This window comes from Acomys russatus, chromosome 15, assembly GCF_903995435.1.
Source record: "Acomys russatus chromosome 15, mAcoRus1.1, whole genome shotgun sequence".
Classification (NCBI taxonomy): Eukaryota; Metazoa; Chordata; class Mammalia; order Rodentia; family Muridae; genus Acomys; species Acomys russatus.
This window is the reverse complement of record NC_067151.1, coordinates 58,555,969-58,572,523: the sequence shown is the minus strand read 5'-3', so window position 1 is coordinate 58,572,523 and position 16,555 is coordinate 58,555,969. Positions and strand designations below refer to the sequence as shown.

The 16,555-nt window shown below is 46.0% G+C and overlaps 1 protein-coding gene across 1 annotated transcript in view; it reads right to left on the bottom strand.

The window, feature by feature from the left end:
• The window catches only part of Gatb (glutamyl-tRNA amidotransferase subunit B), a 76,194-nt gene that overhangs the window by 24,877 nt on the left and 34,762 nt on the right, over positions 1-16,555 (bottom strand). The window contains exons 6-9 of the mRNA XM_051157389.1: positions 11,258-11,371; positions 8,921-9,005; positions 7,077-7,121; positions 5,026-5,215 (exon numbers count right to left, since the gene is read on the bottom strand). Coding sequence (XP_051013346.1) covers positions 5,026-5,215; positions 7,077-7,121; positions 8,921-9,005; positions 11,258-11,371 — 434 coding nt within the window. The remainder of the gene's footprint in view (positions 1-5,025; positions 5,216-7,076; positions 7,122-8,920; positions 9,006-11,257; positions 11,372-16,555) is intronic.

Here is a 16,555-nt window from a genome sequence, read left to right as displayed (position 1 = left end):
TGGGAGACATCTTAACCTTTTCTATGATGTTAGAATCAAAGGATCATTACTTTCAATGGAGAAGAACCAGCTGCAGAAATGAAGCTGTCCAAATAAGATGACAAGTCTTGAGGCTGAATACAAAGCCCAATGCACACAAATGGTAGCTTACTGACTGGAGGGCAGTGGGGGTGACGGCGTGTTTTCCTACAGGCTCACGGGGCCAGGCTGGGTTTTTATACACTTCTGCTTAGCACGGCTGCCATTGAGCCTCGTTGGCATGTTGCCTCACACCACGGCTCCTTTCCCTGAAAGCATACCCCAAAGTCCACAGAGCTCTCTTCAGAGTCTTTGACATCAAGGACGATTCTGCGGTGTACCATCTTTGGGGTGTGAGTCATCCCCTCCTCTTGCAGCTGGGAAGGGGGAGCTCGAATTGCCCATGTCAGATGTGAGAGCTTTCGTGGGCACAGCAACTCCACAGAGAGAAGTCATTTCTCGCCTGCTGTTCACATGCGCAGCAGGCTGCACGAGAGCTCGTCCTGACCAGGCTCAACACCACAGAGCCTCAAGAAAACACTCCCACAAACCTCACCAACTTCCTAGGTAGGAGCACTTCTCAATGACTCAGCCAAAGGACCCATGTGCCTCCAGCAGAAAATTAAGAAACAAAATAAATGTAGATGCAGAAGACAGCTCATGTGACCTCTCTGACTTAATTTTTCCACTTGGAAAATCGGCACTACTTGTGCTGTTCATTTTCTATTGCAGTTGACTGATTTTCACAAAGTTTAGTAAACAGAATTTTATGTTTATTTATAGGACAGTCTGGCATCTTTGAAACTAGTAAGAATGGCTAAAAGCTTTCAATATATGTGTTCTTTCTGATTGAGCTTCATAAAAGAATCAAGGGACTGTAATAAGCATTAAGTTTTAGCAAAAATAAAAACTCAATTTCCTCCCCTAATGAAACAAAGGCAATCAAAACCAGTCATTACCTAAAAGCATTGTACGTCCACTTGGCATGGCAGCAGATCGTACATGCAAGCACATAGTGGAGCTCAGGACATAAGCACAGTCCAATATGAGTTTCCTCACCTGTAACAGGAGAGTAATCACCCCTCGAGGTTGTCTGAAGCAAGTATGGTAAACAGTAGAGCATGCTGTAAGCAAACTGACTTTAAATAAGCTACTGCCTGGGCAAGAAGCTTCCATTTGTGCTCCCTGAATGAAAGGAGACACTCAGATTAGGAAGTAACAGTCCTGTGAATAGCAGCCTAGGAAAAGTTTTGCTTAAAAACAAAACAAAACAAAACAAACAAACAAACAAACAAAAAACCAAAAAAACCAAACCAAAGCAACTCATGCATATAATTCTAACAATTCCTCCAAGGGGTCGCTCCACCACCAGATTCTCTGCTTCTCCACAGCCCTAATCCCCAGATCTCAGTGTCCACATTTCTACATTCATATTTACAAATGAGATCAGAAATTACAGCAATTTGACTAAGAGCGGAGAACAAGGTCAGCTTAATAACCTGTGGGGCAAGATCTGAATGTGGGTAAAGAAAAGCAGTGTATGGGTTTCCTTTTGAGGAGGGACTCTCAGTACGGTCTAGGAGGGAAATCCAGACTCAGAGTAATCTGAGAATAAAGCAGAGCTGGAACATGAGACCCGAGAGCAGGGGACATGAGACAAGGCCCGAGTGCGGCAGCCACTTGAGTCTTCCCAGGGTTCAGGGCTGGGTTGTCAAGAGTGGCTTGTGTATGTCTCTGGTCTTTGGAAACTTCCAGGGACACTTTTCTAAGGATGGCTATGTGCAATGCGATGGCATCCCATTCGTGCAGCCATCTGTCTGTCCAGACTAGGACCTACTATGTGCCTGGTAAGACAGTAGATGCTAAGGGGTACCAGCAAGAGCTCTCTGTAAACATCAAACACTAACAAAACGTAACTCATTGTTTACTGCACAGGAAAATGGCAAGATAAATGAAAAGTAAGTGAAATTCTGAAGTTTTTTATATGTAGGGAATGGGTGTGGGGTGGGGTGTACGCACTCCTTAATTAAATAAGAAGTCCGAGTGCAGTGCGCTGCAGCAAAGCCCTGACGGCACACCTCCACCACTGCCATTTATTTAATGAATACTCCTGGGCACTCTTTAAATTGAAAGATGGTTCATTAGATCTGTGCATCTGCCCTTCTCGGCAATCTGTTGTGCTTCTCATGAAGGCAGAAAACATGAACATATCATTTTCGGGAATGCGATGAGTAACTCAGCTCCCAGTGATTATGGAGTCATAAAGGGCTCAGGCTGCCTAATTTCGGGAAACAATTTGTCTGAATCATTCTCTGTCTGCTCCAATCTCGTATACTCATCCATCCTGGAAATCTCAAGGACAAACCTTTTATTTTTTTAAAGTCACCTAATACATTATCTTCCATCTATAAATATTATATTATATCTTAAGGGTACTAAGAAAAATAAATCTTTAAAAGGTAAAAACAATAACAAAAGTAAAAAAACTCCACCTCCTTCCTGAAGTGTTCAGCACCTCCTCTGGGCTGCAATCTCCCAGAGAGCTGGCCAGCCACAGTGTCAGAGAAGAACATAAACACTATGCAGGAGGGGAGCAATTGCTCCCCCCACCCCAGCCCGCAGTGCCTGCTACTTTGGAGAGTTAATTTTCCCCAAACAGGCCCACAAACTGTTCAAACAGATTCCCTCATCTGCTACTGTCCTTGACAGCACTTGTTTAAGGCCTGCTGGGGTTGGGCCCAGAGAAGACTAGGACAGAAACATACATATGAATGCCCTAACTTTATAGTTTATGTTCAGCAAAGTGAGGTGGACACATCCCAGGGGCAAGTGTAGCAATCTCAAAAGTTGCTTTTTGAGGATGTGAAATAGCTGTGTTCTTAAATTTTTAAGAGGTCTTTTCTCCCTCCCTATGGAAAGGGCTGACACACAACAACAATTCTTAATGTCACTTTTGGTGGATTCTTTTTGGAAATCAGGCTAGAATGGTGTGGTTCTCAACCTGTGAGTTGAGACCCCCTTTGAGGGGTTGCACATCAGATATTTATAATTCATAACAGTGGCAAAAATATATTTATAAAGTAGCAATGGACTAAATTTATGGTTGGGGTCACTACAACATGAGGAATTGCATCAAAGGGTCTCAGCATTAGGAGGTTGAGAACCAGAGGGCTAGAGCAAAGAAATGGCCAAGAAACTTCAGTGTACTACAAACTACTTCAAAGGGTTGACTTGAACCCAGCTGTTCAAAGGCCAGATGTATCAAAGGCCAGATGCAGAGATGGCACTGATGTCTTTGAAGCCAAAGATCCTTGGTCCCCTCCTTCCTTCCCTGAGGTGAGTGGAAGCATGCTAATGAGACGTGGCTCTGTAATTCAGTGTTGAATTCAAATGGAAAAGGTGACGGGAAGGTGGGTGAAGATTAAGACTGGTTTGTTACAACAACTGTGCTGGCTGGTTTTATGTCACCTTGATATAAGCTAGAGTCACCAGAGAGGAAGGTGCCCCAACTGAGAAAATGCGTCCATAAGAGTGTAGATAATCCTGTAGGGCATTTTGATCCGTGAGGTGCCATCCCTGGGCTGGTGGTCCCGGGTTCTGTCAGAAAGCAGCTGGGCAAGCCACGGAGAGCAAGCCAGTGAGCAGCACCCCTCCACGGCCTTTTCATCAGCTCCAGCCCCCAGGTTCCTGCCCTGCTTGAGTTCCTGCCCTGACTTCCTTTAGTGATGAGTAAGCCAAATAAACCATTTCCTTCCCAAGTTGCTTTTGGTCATGGTGTTTCATCACTGCAATAGTGACCCAACTACGACAGAAATGGAGGGAACACATGAGTTGTAAGGGGCTCAGATTTTCTGTGCAGGATGCTGATCATCTGAGTTCTTCAAATATCTGCTGATGGCTCAGCAGTCTGTATGACAGGAAGACCGGAACTGAACTTTCTTTTAGGACACTGGTCAACACAAATGACAGTTGTTACATGTGTATGGCTAAGACAGCACCCCATCAGAGGCCGTGATCAAGTCAACCTGGGGTATCCGAACAATAGCACACTGTGCTTATTTACAGCTGGTCAGAAAACAGGAGTTCTCATATAAGGTCTGTTTGCTTCTCAAAGTAGCTGACTTACCGAAGACAAGAAAAACCATTCAGCCAGCAGTAGGCTGCTTAGTGCACTATAAACCATTACACTACAGTTATTGAGTATTTAAACACACACACACACACACACACACACACACACAAACACACTCACATTAGTACAATATCCCTATATATTTATTATTGATCTTTTAAATATCAAGAATCCAGTTTCCACAGGTTTTGTTGCTCTTGAAGATGATAGGAGTTCAAAGCCAGCCTAGGTTACATGATACCCCATCTCAAAAAATATCTAAAATCACAAAACAACTTCCCACTTTCTCTTGTTGACAAGAAGATGACAACTGTGACAGAATGCCACCCTCACTGATGCTGCATCACTTTACTGTTGCCATGACAAAGAGATCCACAGAGCCCAAAGTAGTTCTGAAAAGGATGGAAAGTCCCTAAGCTACCTCAAGGGCATCAGATGCTCTAACAGCCGGAAGGAGGCATCCTGAAGCCTCATGGGATGAAGATGTCTAGGAAGCCTGCAACATTATACAGGCTAAATGTTTTCTGACTTTGGGAGACCTAACACCCTGTCATGGCTCAGTACTATTAAGACATCTAGAAACCCTAGGCATTGTTGTTTTCCCTGCAGACACATGGGAACACATAACATCTGAACGAGCTTCCAAGTCTCCATGGCTCCTGTGGGCAGCCAGAAGTCCTGCTTCGTTTTCTGGTGTGCTGAGGAGCAGGCAAGCACATATTCTCAAGGGCAGCAAGTGAGGACAGTGCCTTACCCCTCTCAGAGCTGTCTGGGGGAGGAGTGGAGAAGTGTGCTTGACAGTACAAACAGGGGCCTCTGTGGAGCATCATCCAGTCTGCTGAGCTGGCTTAATTTCCAATGCAATCGACACTTACCACTAACGCAAAGCTGTGCTCTGGCAGCATCCCATACTGCTGGACAAGCCTTTCTCTGGTTGCACTGGGGAGCTCGGGGAGCATTTCTCGAAGCTGGTCAATGTTGATCACCTGCTGAGAGACTGCACCTGGAGGCAGAGACGTGGCATCATAGAGGACTAAGGGAGGCAGGTTGGGCTCTGGCATAAACCTAAACAAAGAGAAGAGACGAGTCCTGATTCTGGGTGTCTGAGCCAGTTAGGACCACAAATCGAACACTGATGGGAATACTTCTGTGGCAGGTCCAGGGCCATAATGCTTGCAAAGGTTTCTGAATGTCCCAGTGGAAGTCCCATTTTTTCCCCATTATGGAAAAATGACAGGCGACTGAGTAACATGGAATTAGCCCACATTCTGGTTTATACTAGTGAGGGAAGTGTCAAAGAGGCTGGAAACTGAAGGACCAATGAGACTAACATACTTGTGAGGAAGAAAGATGACTTTAATTTTCTATTTTTAATAGTACTGTACAATAAATAAAAGTCAAAGGGGGAAGAGGCTCTTCCCTTCCTGAGAAGCAGAACAAAACAGACTTTGCCTAAATGACATGTAGAAGCTAGTGGGGTAGGCGAGGGTGAGCAGGTGGAGCCTGTCACACTAGTGGGGAAGGATGAGGGTGAGGAGGTGGAGCCTGTCGCACTATCAGAGGGTTAGTAGGTGGTGCCTGTCATACTATCAGGGCAGTGAGCCTGCCCTGTGTAACAGCCGCTTCATGCCACTAGACAAATGCCAGACCCACAGAGTCAACAGAAGAGAATGAGGGAATTTCAGTGTAAAGGATGGATTTCGGTGAATAGTAAGCAGCAATATAGGCTCATTCTTGTAGTAAAGCACATAAAGTGAGTGCTCGACTGGAAGAGAGTGCATAAAACAACACTTCCCACTAAAAGCTGCTCTAGAAAGTCAGTCGTTAATAATCAGATGGGCTGTATCACTGCAGTAATTTATGAAAAAAAATCCCTCTGTTCTGCCGTGTTCTGCACTGCTTCCCCTATGCCCACCAGAGCCAGGGGACTTATGTAAAAGCAGGGTGGTGCTCAGCAAATGCAGGGAGGGACTGGATTAGAACTGTAGGTAGTTCCTCAGTGCAGTGCCACAGCTCAGCTGTGGGCCAGTCTGCCCTCGAAAGCTAAGCAAACCCAAAGGGAGCCAGTGCTGTCTAACTTGGGCTCGGAAGCAGAAGACCCCAGTGAGTCAAAAAGCAAACTCCATGCTCAGTAAGAAATTACAGGAATAGCCACACGGGAGAATGAAGAAGGTCTTGTGGGAAAGTCTGCACCCAGAAGACCACTCTAACAGAAAGTCCCTGCCCTTGATGGGCTCATGACAAGAGTGTGTCAGGGAAGGTATATCACACATCACAAAGGAAGGCCATGTCAATTTCAAAACTTTGTTGCCAAAGCTTCCATCTTTATAATCTGCTGAACTCTATGAGAAAAAGTAAAAGGTTCAATTTATCTTAGGCCTATCCCTATGCTTTGTTTTATGTGAACGTCTCCTGTTATGGCACAGCACCCCTGGGTTAGGACTGGGACCGAGAGCCTCCACTGATAGATAGGTGAGTGCTCTACTGATAACCTAGTGGCTCCTAATTTGCTTCTCTTGGCAATGAAATAGCATCACGTGAGCTTTGAAGAGACCCTCCGCTGAGAAACCGATCTCTTTTTGACATCCTCCAAAGGATTCCAATGTAGTACAGAATTTACTACCAGTTGTAAGCCTAGGCCCATCCTAGCCTGCCATCCTCTTGGTTGGACCATAGCATCTTTGTTATATAAGTCTATGAACAGGTATCTGCCAGAAATTGAATCCTATCAAACAAGGAACTCTGCAGCTACCAAGTCAAGAAAATACCTCCTGTAGTTTACATGTAACATACAGTAAGAAATACTGATTCCTATCATGTAATAACAGGTAGTTTCCAAAATCCTCCAGCATCATTATGCTGACTTTCAAATGAGTTTGAAATAGACCCTCAAATGTATGTTGGTGCTCTGCATGGGGCTAATTACCTGTAGTCTTGTTTCCCTTCTTTGTCTCTCATTGGCATGGTGCACCTGCAATGGTCAGAGAAGACAGCACTAAGCAAACTGCATATACTCCTGGCTAGACATGCGCAGGGAGGGGCCTTACTACAGGCTGGAGCTCAATCATCCCCGAGGCCATATGTTATTTAAACACTTGGTCCTATTAAGAAGAGGAGAAACTTGAGACGTGTTAGAAAGAGAGGGAGCCCAATGGAAGGCCTTTGCGTCATTAGAATATGCCCTCAAAGGGGACAGTGGAACCCTGGTCTTTCCTGGATTTTGTTTTCTAGTATGTTACTTTCTTTACTCTTAAAAAAAATACCTGGTAAAAACAACTTAAGAGGGAAAACACATATGTATTTTAGTTTGTAGCTTCAGAAGTGTTACTCCATCTTGGTGGGAAAGTATGGCACAGCACACAAAGAAACGGGAATGCAGGAACAGAGTAAGACCCAAGGACGGCCCCCAGGAACCCAGTCCTCTTAGCAGGCCTCACCCCCTAGTAATGCCATAATATGACCCCATGAAGGGATTAGTCATTCATTAAGCTGGGGTTTAACGGTCTAACGCTCTCTGGAAACAGCATCAGACATACCCAGAGGTATGCTTCACTAATCAAGCTACTATTCAAGACTGATCAGCCAGCACCCTGACCTGAGGTAAGCAGTTTAGCTCAGCCATGTGCTTGCAATGTGCCACTTCAGGCCAAATCAATCACAGACTGAGGCCTATGAAACTGGGAACCAAAATTAACCTTTTCTCTTTATAAGTTGAATGGCTCAAATATTTGTGATAGTAACAGCTACCTGGCATAGGGTTTCCTCAATCAATGACAGGCAAATTCAAGTTCTTCAAATTTCCATAGCAGATATTTACATAAATACAAACATGATAACAAAGGAAAGAGAATGCTCAGAAGGATAATTTCATGTAAAACAAACAAACAAAACCCGAAACTGCTTCAGTATTTCATGTGTGTATAACAAGGGATTAGATCAGGGCTTTAAAGCATTCCCAGCAAGCACTCTGTTGCTGAGCCACACCCCAGCTGGCTTTCAGTCAGCATAAACTCTAGGCTTTAGAGTATTCTTTAGTATTTTAAAGTACAAAATTCTTAAAATTCAGAATGAGAAAAATTAGGGTTCAAAAAAAAAGTGTCTGTGTTGTTTTGAATGAGAAATGTCCCCTAGAGGCTCTGGCACTTGAACACTTGGTCCCCAGCTGGCAGTGCTATTGGGGGTGTGAGCACAGTCTTGCTAGAGGAAGTATGTCACTGAGGTGGGTGGGCTTTGAGAGCTCATAGACTTGCTCCACAGCGTGACCTCTCAGCTTTGTGTCTGTGACTAAGAAAATGGGAGGGAGGGAAGAATGGGGGATACAAGGGATGGGATAACCATTGAGACGTAACAAGAACAAATTAATAAAACAAACAAACAAACAAAGAGTCAGTCTCAGTTTCCTGCTCTAGCCACTTGCAGCTTTGCCTCCCTGGCCAGTATGGATGCTGCCTCTGGGATCACAGGCTGAAGTAAACTCTTCATGGGCTGCTTTTGATCAGTGTTTTATCACAGCAACACTGACACCGTACCCTTCATTACCAGCCCTCAGGCCTTTTTTACACCAAGCTTGGGCTCTGAGAGGTCTGACAGATTATTCTAGGGAATAAAATGTCTTGCCACAAAGCAGGCGAGCTGGAAGCAAGGGGAACCCTATGGGGTTCAGGGGTCTTTTTTCTTATGGCTACAGACAAGCTCAGGATTTTGTTAAAGGGTCCAGGGCTAAGCCCCAACCTCCTAGCTGTGCCAACAGGCATACAGATACAAACTCACCCCAGCTTATAATCAAATGAACGAGTTTCATTCAGAATTTCACCTCCACTCTCAAGTTCAGTGATTTGCCTCTGAATTTCATAGTCTACGAAAAACATAGCAAGTTAGTATATCTTGAATACCTTTCATCCCTGCAGGCAATATTTAGAAACCACTCTCAATCCTTAAGTTAAAAAAATAAAAATCAAGGAGCTTGCCTACAATGTCATTCCCTTGCAGGGTGCATTTTCTTCTCACGACTGGGAAGGGCCCTGAGAAGCTTGTCTCCCCCCCTGCCCCCCACCATCTCTTTTTCAGACACCTCAGTTCAGATTGATTAACAACTAGTGCAGACTACATGGTAGGAGGGCTGGGACTAATGTGTAGGTCTAGTGACTGCAGATCTAGGATTGTGGCCTATTAGAATTCCTTACCCTGGGGCAGCAGATGGGACACAAGGAGCCCTGGTGGCCCTCCAAAATGATACGCAAAAATATAGGTGAAAATGTATGTACACAGGGCTCTCATTTATTTTCCAATCAAAACTGCTGAATAGAATCAAACCCCAGCACATGGTAAGCTCCTCTGAGAAAGGAAGCCTTCCCCAACTCCCCGCCCCGCGGTCCCTGCTCAGATCCAAGCCCTTTAATCTGACCTGCTAAAAGGTAGCAACTCCAAGCTCGTCCATTTGTATCCCACCTCTTTCACCTCAACGTCTGCCTTGACTGACATGAAATGGTGGCTAAAAAGTCTAACATGATTTGAAAAAAACCTCATGGGAAAATTGCAGGCTTGGAGAATTAAGCCCGTGGTGGCAAAGGTTTGCTTCTGCTAGACTGTTTGAATACAGGTAGAATTCTGACCATCGCTCCAGAGGGCACTTATACAACAAGAGGTTAGGGCCAAGTGAAAAATACCAAGGGCTCCTCTGTCCAGCATTACAGACAAGACATGAGCTCTGGTTGCCTGCCTTTTGTTTGATCACTGTAGCTGTCTCTTAGATCAATGCAGCCCTGAACACTGCATGCCCACTGCACTTGCCCCAAGCTCCTTCACAAACCCAGGCTGCAAGCATGAGCCTCCCCTTTCACCTCTTTGACAGCTTGAGAAAACTGACTGTGCCCCTTTCAGAGACAAGAGTCACTCCTTAACCTTATCCTGCTGTCCTGTGAGCTATCCCTTGAATCATTTTAATGCCTTTTCTCTAAAAATATGTCCCTTCAAGTGTCATGATTGGGCTGGCTAATCATTTTGGGTTTGGGACACAGGATTTTACACAGACGGTAACAGCCTCTTCTGAACTGTGTTCCTCCTTCCCCAGAACCTCAGTCCCCACCCACTAACCCTCTTGGCTGCAGCACACAAACATGTACTTTAGCAGGCTTGCTCTCTGTGTACCTGACAGGGTTCACTTTTAAACCACCCCTCCCTCCTCTATGGTGTCTCTGGCTTTATAAGGACTCTTGAGTCTTCTGAGATGTCCTCCCTTCAGACCTAGTTTCTAACTTCTGCAAGACTGCCCTTAGTGCTAGCTTGCGCTACATTAGCTACCATCAAACAGTTGTCATTGGTGAAACCCCCACTGTATGCTCCCAGAAAACTAGCCTTGACTTCATGGCACATGCAATCTATTAGCTGGGAATGGTAAAAAGTAGAAAAACCTACTAAGTGGACTATAGTTAGTCTAATGAATGAACTTGACTTCATAAAGCCTATGACAGATGGTAGGACATAGGCACCATAGTTTGTAAATCTTCCTAACGCAGGTAGAGTCTATTTCCCTTCCCTTAGGTCTGGTTTGAACTTAAGTTGCTTTGAGAAAAAAAAAAAATGTCTGTGAGTGGAGCTCTAGTAATAATGGTTCAGTGGACTTTTGAGGCTTCTGCCTCTACCTTCCTGGGACCCTCCACTGGCAAATACAAAGGCCTGGGGCAGACAAGGGAGGGACAAAAGACCACGTGGATAGGGAATGGAGAGGCCTCAAGTCACAGGGCCCCATGTGACTGAGGCCAGCTCAGATATTCACTTCTGCTGCCCCAACAGTTTCCAGAGCTGCAGGCATGAGTGGAGGCAGGAGCAGAACCACTGCCTGGTCCACAGATGGTGGCCCACAGATGGAAGGAGCCAGCGAGCACTGTTGCCCACTACAGTCAGGGGTCAATGGATGCGCAGAGGAGCCCAGTAGGAGCCCACACCCAGTAGGAGCCCACACCCAGCAGGAGCCCACACCCAGCAGGAGCCCACACCCAGCAGGAGCCCACACCCAGTAGGAGCCCATACCCAGCAGGAGCCCACACCCAGCAGGAGCCCATACCCAGCAGGAGCCCATACCCAGCAGGAGCCCACGTGGACATTCACCTATGGCTTTGGCCAAGAACCTGAGGCTGTTGAGATTCTTCACTTCAGTCCGGATGCCCAGGGGTGCCCCGGGGTGATGCACGGATATGTTGGCGTCTACTCTCAGCTGACCCTCTGGAAGGAAAAAACATAAAGACCCCATGGAAATTCTTTGAAGCAATATGGCTCGTAGGGTGGTAAGGTCAAGGTAAGTAGTATCTGACTTGATGTCTGTCTAGTTAGAGCAACCTAGCTTAGCAAGCAGAACTGCCTGTGACACATGGCCAGCCAGAGTCCTGAGGTGTGTGTAAATATGCTTGTTCTTGCACACTCACAGACATTCCAGATGCACCAGCTGGTAGAATCTATCTAGTGTCTGCGTGCTAAATGATAGTAAGGTTATTAAAATAGAGGTCCACTCTGTAATTTTACTCTGCAGATATCTTCAAAGCCTCTGAGCTGGGTTTGGGGGACGCCTCAAAAATGATTATGTGAAACCCCTCTGGTGCTCTCCAGTGAAACAGGGATCTGTGTGGTTTCCAGAGATTTATAAGACAGTCCTTGAGAATTTACAGCTCAAGGGCAGGAGCGGAAACCTGAGCTGTTTCCCTCCCCTTCGCAGGCACTGTAATGATTTTCCTTCTATAAACAGGAGTCTGAAGCCTTCCTGGTTGCCATGAGGATTTGCTGAAACAGGGAGACTGTGTAGTGGGAAGGGTAGAGGGATGAGAGGGAGAGCTGGCCCCATCCTTGCAGGACCCTCTCTGCCCCGGAAAGCCCCTTGGCTTAGGAAACATAACCCTAAAGAAGCCGGTGATTTGTGGAAAGGACTAAAGGCTTCTAAGAGATGGAGAGAGGCAAAAATCCCATGACAGATATGAAGACAAGAAATAATCACATCTTGTATCTTACAAAGTAAAGCCCGAGTTCCAGTCTGCAATTTTATGTGCAATATCAACAAGATGGGAGAAAGCATGTTGCTCTTATTTCTTTTGTGAGAGAGTCTCGCTGTGGTGCCTGGCTAGCCTTGAATTCACCCTTCTCCTACAATGGCTTCCTAAGGAGCTGGAGCTACAGGTGTGAGCTGCTGCTCCTGCTTCTTGGGTAGATTTTAAGTGGAAGATGTTAATCTGTTGAACCTGATGATGGGCCAAGTATATTCATTTCCCAAATGTTCCACAACAACAATATATTAAAGCTAAAAGCACAAATAAATTCGGTGCCAGAAAAAGGAGGACTCTTTGTCACTCCCCAACCTCTGAGCTGTGGCACTAATCCTACACCAGCCCAGACACTGCTCAGCTGCTGTGGCCCCTCCAAAAGACCCTCAGGTCATGGAACTCGCTCGCCCACTCTCTGCCTCTCAGCTCAAGGGTGGCTCTCACTACTTTGCCTGCTCTGACTTCTCAACAACTGCACACAAATCCTACAGCTGCTTATCTTTAAATCAGCTTTTCAACAAGCCATGCTCTTCTGAATTTTGAGATGTGCTCCCTGCTTAGGAGGCTTGATGTCACCTTCTACTTCCTACTTTCTTTGTCCCTGACCTCTAAACTATCACTTAGACCTTCTCAGGCCCCTTCAGACACCTTCAGATTTGTCACATCCCTTCATTCTGCCACTGTCACCTTTGTCTGAGACCACATGCCGTCTCAACACACAGGCCTCGTGTCCGGTCCCCAGCACTGGAGCTAAGACTTTCTTTCGTGCTGGTGCAGTGTGGCTTTGTTATTCCCCTTGCTCACCAGAGCACAGCAGTCCCACTATGTCATCTCCTCCACTTCACCATCTAAGAGCTCTGGTCTTATTCACACCACTCATCCCACAGGAAAGCTCTCCCAGCTCCAGTCAGGCGAGCATACTGCAGTCACCTGTTTACTCCACTGGAACGTTTGTTATTTTTACTTTTGGAAAGGATCAGGGTGTTGGGACAAGGTCTCATGTAATTCAGGCTGGCCTTAAACTTTCCATGTAACTGAGGCTGGCCTTGACCTTTTGGTCCTCCTACCTAGAGTTCTGGGATTACAGATGCATGCCCCCATATCTAGCTTCCATTGGAACTAATCAGTGTTACTGTGCCTCTCTGCCTCCTCTTAGGCTCCACCTCTGAGACTACATGTAAATGTTCCTTCTCTCTCCTAGACATTCTCATCAGGGCCTCCCTGTAGAGGTCCTGCCGTTTTTCAGAATACAAGGAATCCAAGCCACATTAAAGAGCAGGTGACTGATGTCTACTGTGAACTAACCTCTTTGCCAAGACCAGAATGAAAAAGCCCTTGAGGATGGGCCCAATTTTCAATCCTTTCTTGCCTTCCAAGGACACGGAACTCACAAATCCTCTCTCTTCCATACACACTATGAATCTCTCTCCGCACTCTCTCTGGTATACACACATGTAATAGTATTTATTTCTCACTAAGAAAACAAACAGAAGCCTCAAACCTATTCCCATGAGCCCAATTTTCACACCATCAGTCACCAGCCATCTCTCTGCTCTCTCTCTAGGCAAATGCTCTCCAACAACAGAGCATATACTGTTTTCACTCTCACTTTGTCCCCAGATCTCTGAAGATGCTGTTTGTCAAGGGTGCCACAGCCACCTTGGTGCCAAGTTGAATAGAAAAAGACACATCCTGTTCTTACCTTACTGTGACCTATCAATTAATCCTTCCTTTTTTCCCCCCTGTCTTTTGAGACAGGGCCTTATTATACAGCTGAGGGTGGACTTAAATTTGCTATGCAGCACAAGCTGGCCTGGAACTCACAATTCTCCTGTGAGCCAGGATTTCCTGGTTTCCTTCCTTCTTGAAACATCATCTTGCATCAGTGTAGGTGGCTTAATGCTATCGTGATTTTCCTGAACACTCAACTTCCACTTAATTTGCTGTGTCCCTTCTCCTGTGAAAACATGGGGCTCTTTTTTCCCACTCATATGTTCTCCATGGCATGCAGTTTTAAGTATCATCAGTGTGCTCATGATGCTAAATCTCCGCTGTCAGACTTCTCCTCTGAGCCCTACTCCAGGCCTGACAGGTAGTCCAATTTCCAGATCCAAGTCGTGACTTGCCATTTTGCAAAGTCAGTCTCATCCTTATCTCCTTGTCTCAGCTAGCCCTACGGCCAATCTCTTCAAACCTCCTCAAAGCCACCTTTGCTTTCTTCCTGTCTCTGATCTTTCACAAACTCTTCCTAAGCACCATCTTGAATCTACCCATCTCTCCATCATCTGTGCCACCATCACAGTCAAGCAGCGGCATCTTGTGCCTGGTCCCTCATCCTCAAGTGGGCTCATGCTTCTCTTCTTGACCTGAAACCCACTGTCCACGGCAGCTACGGTGGCTCTAAACTATAAGTCAGACTAAGTTGTTCTCTCCCTTCAGTCTTTCCATGCTACCCACACCGCCTGCAAGATCCGCACATGTGACTACCGCCAAACACTTCTCCAAGTACCTACAGTCTGTCATCTTGGTCATCTTGGTGGTATTTACTGAGCTCTTTGTCAGGCCAGGCTCTTTGCCTTAGCTATTTCCTGAAAGCTCATCGACCTTATTCTAGGCTGGTTAGGGCCTGGAATCATTCTTCAGTTCTTAACTAAGTATCAATTCTACTGAGTGGCCTCGAAAGCAGTATTGCCACTTCCAAAGTTATTCTGGCACTGACCTTCATTTATTTCCTTGCAACAATAATCATAATTATTATTATTTTTAAAATATATTTTACTAATTTATTCCTATTACATCTAAATTGTTATCCCATCCCTTGTATCCTCCCATTCCTCCCTCCCTCCCATTTTCCCCTTACTCCTCTCCCCTAATCATAATTATTTTTGCTTTGCTTCTTGATGTGTTCCCTCACAAGGGTAAGATCCTCATGGCATGAACAAGGCCTTTCCCAGAATCTAGACCAGGTTTGACCTACTGTTGTTATCCAATGAATTAAACTCTATTGAACAATGAGTCCCAACTGGTGTTTTCTTGAGCGATAAGCAAGCAGATTGGTCTCTGTCTCACAATAGGTCCTGGTCAGATCTACAGTTCTGCCCAACTAGAACTAACCTACAATTGGAATAATGAGAAAGGCCCATTACGCTCAAAAGAAAATTGCTCAAGTATGCTGAGCTCTGCATGGCCAAACCTCAGCGCTTGGGAGACAGTTAAAAAAATAAAAATCTCGGGGAACCCTGAGTTACTACTCACTTTTAAAGATGACACTCTCTTTCATGATTTAAAATTCCAATTTGGAAACGGAATAAAGGCATGAATTTTAGTCTCTCCCAGAGAATACCACACTACATAAATGTCTGAAGAGAATCACTTAGTATCCTGCCGTGTTGAAAGAGAGCGTACTAGCCTGGATTCAGACATCGTATCAGACATTAACAAAAGACATTCCGCCTCATGAAGACAAAAAGCCTTTTAAACAAATGAAGTTAAATTATCAAGTGCAGGAGAGCCCCACCGGCCGGGGTTCCCTCTGTGCATCCCACTGAGGGGCTTCGTCCACAGAAGAATGTCATCAAGTTCAGTTTCCAGCCTCTCCAAGTAGGTATCTGTAACCCTAACCTACGAACTGTATCCCTGAGCGCAGGGATGCAGCAGCCGGGGGCTTCTTTTGAAGCACATCACACCCCAAGAATAGAACACTGGGATAGAAACCGGTGTACGCAATCCGTGGGGTCCGAGGCTTGACTGGGGAGGTGTGTGGACATGGTCATTCTGGCTCCTGAGTAATCTCAGGACCTTCAGGAACAGAACGTGGGCACAGGAGTGACTGACACCTTTGCAGTGCTGGGCCAGAACTCAGCCTCTCACATGCTACACGGGCTCAACCGCCGAGCTACGTCCCCAGGCAAAAGTGATCAGGTTTTATTAAACGTGACTCATAAGACACACTCATCCAAACGAGTGGAGACTGTGGAAGCAGTCCTCCCTACTACTGTTGCTGAAAGCGTGCACGGCGTCCACCCAGCACAGGCCTCCTGTCAGGGCGCTGCTTACAGCCACTGTTACACCCCCTCTCTGAAGACAGCACTAACCGCAAAGGCACTTGGGACGTTCCTGTGGCATTTCAAACCATCTCCCTACCAGAACCCCACACTCCTACAAAGCCACTCCTCTCATCACCAGTGACTCCTGGCTGCTTCCTTTTCTGTTTCTTTATTTCCGCACACAGCTATTTGAGAGCGCCTCTTAAAAAGCGCTAGAAGCCACAGGCTTGGACTCTGATGCAGACCCGGGCTCAGCCCACACTCACGCTTTGCTGCCTACCTCGCTGCGCTGCTGTCTCCGGCAGCCTGACACTGGCAACCCCTGGAGAGTG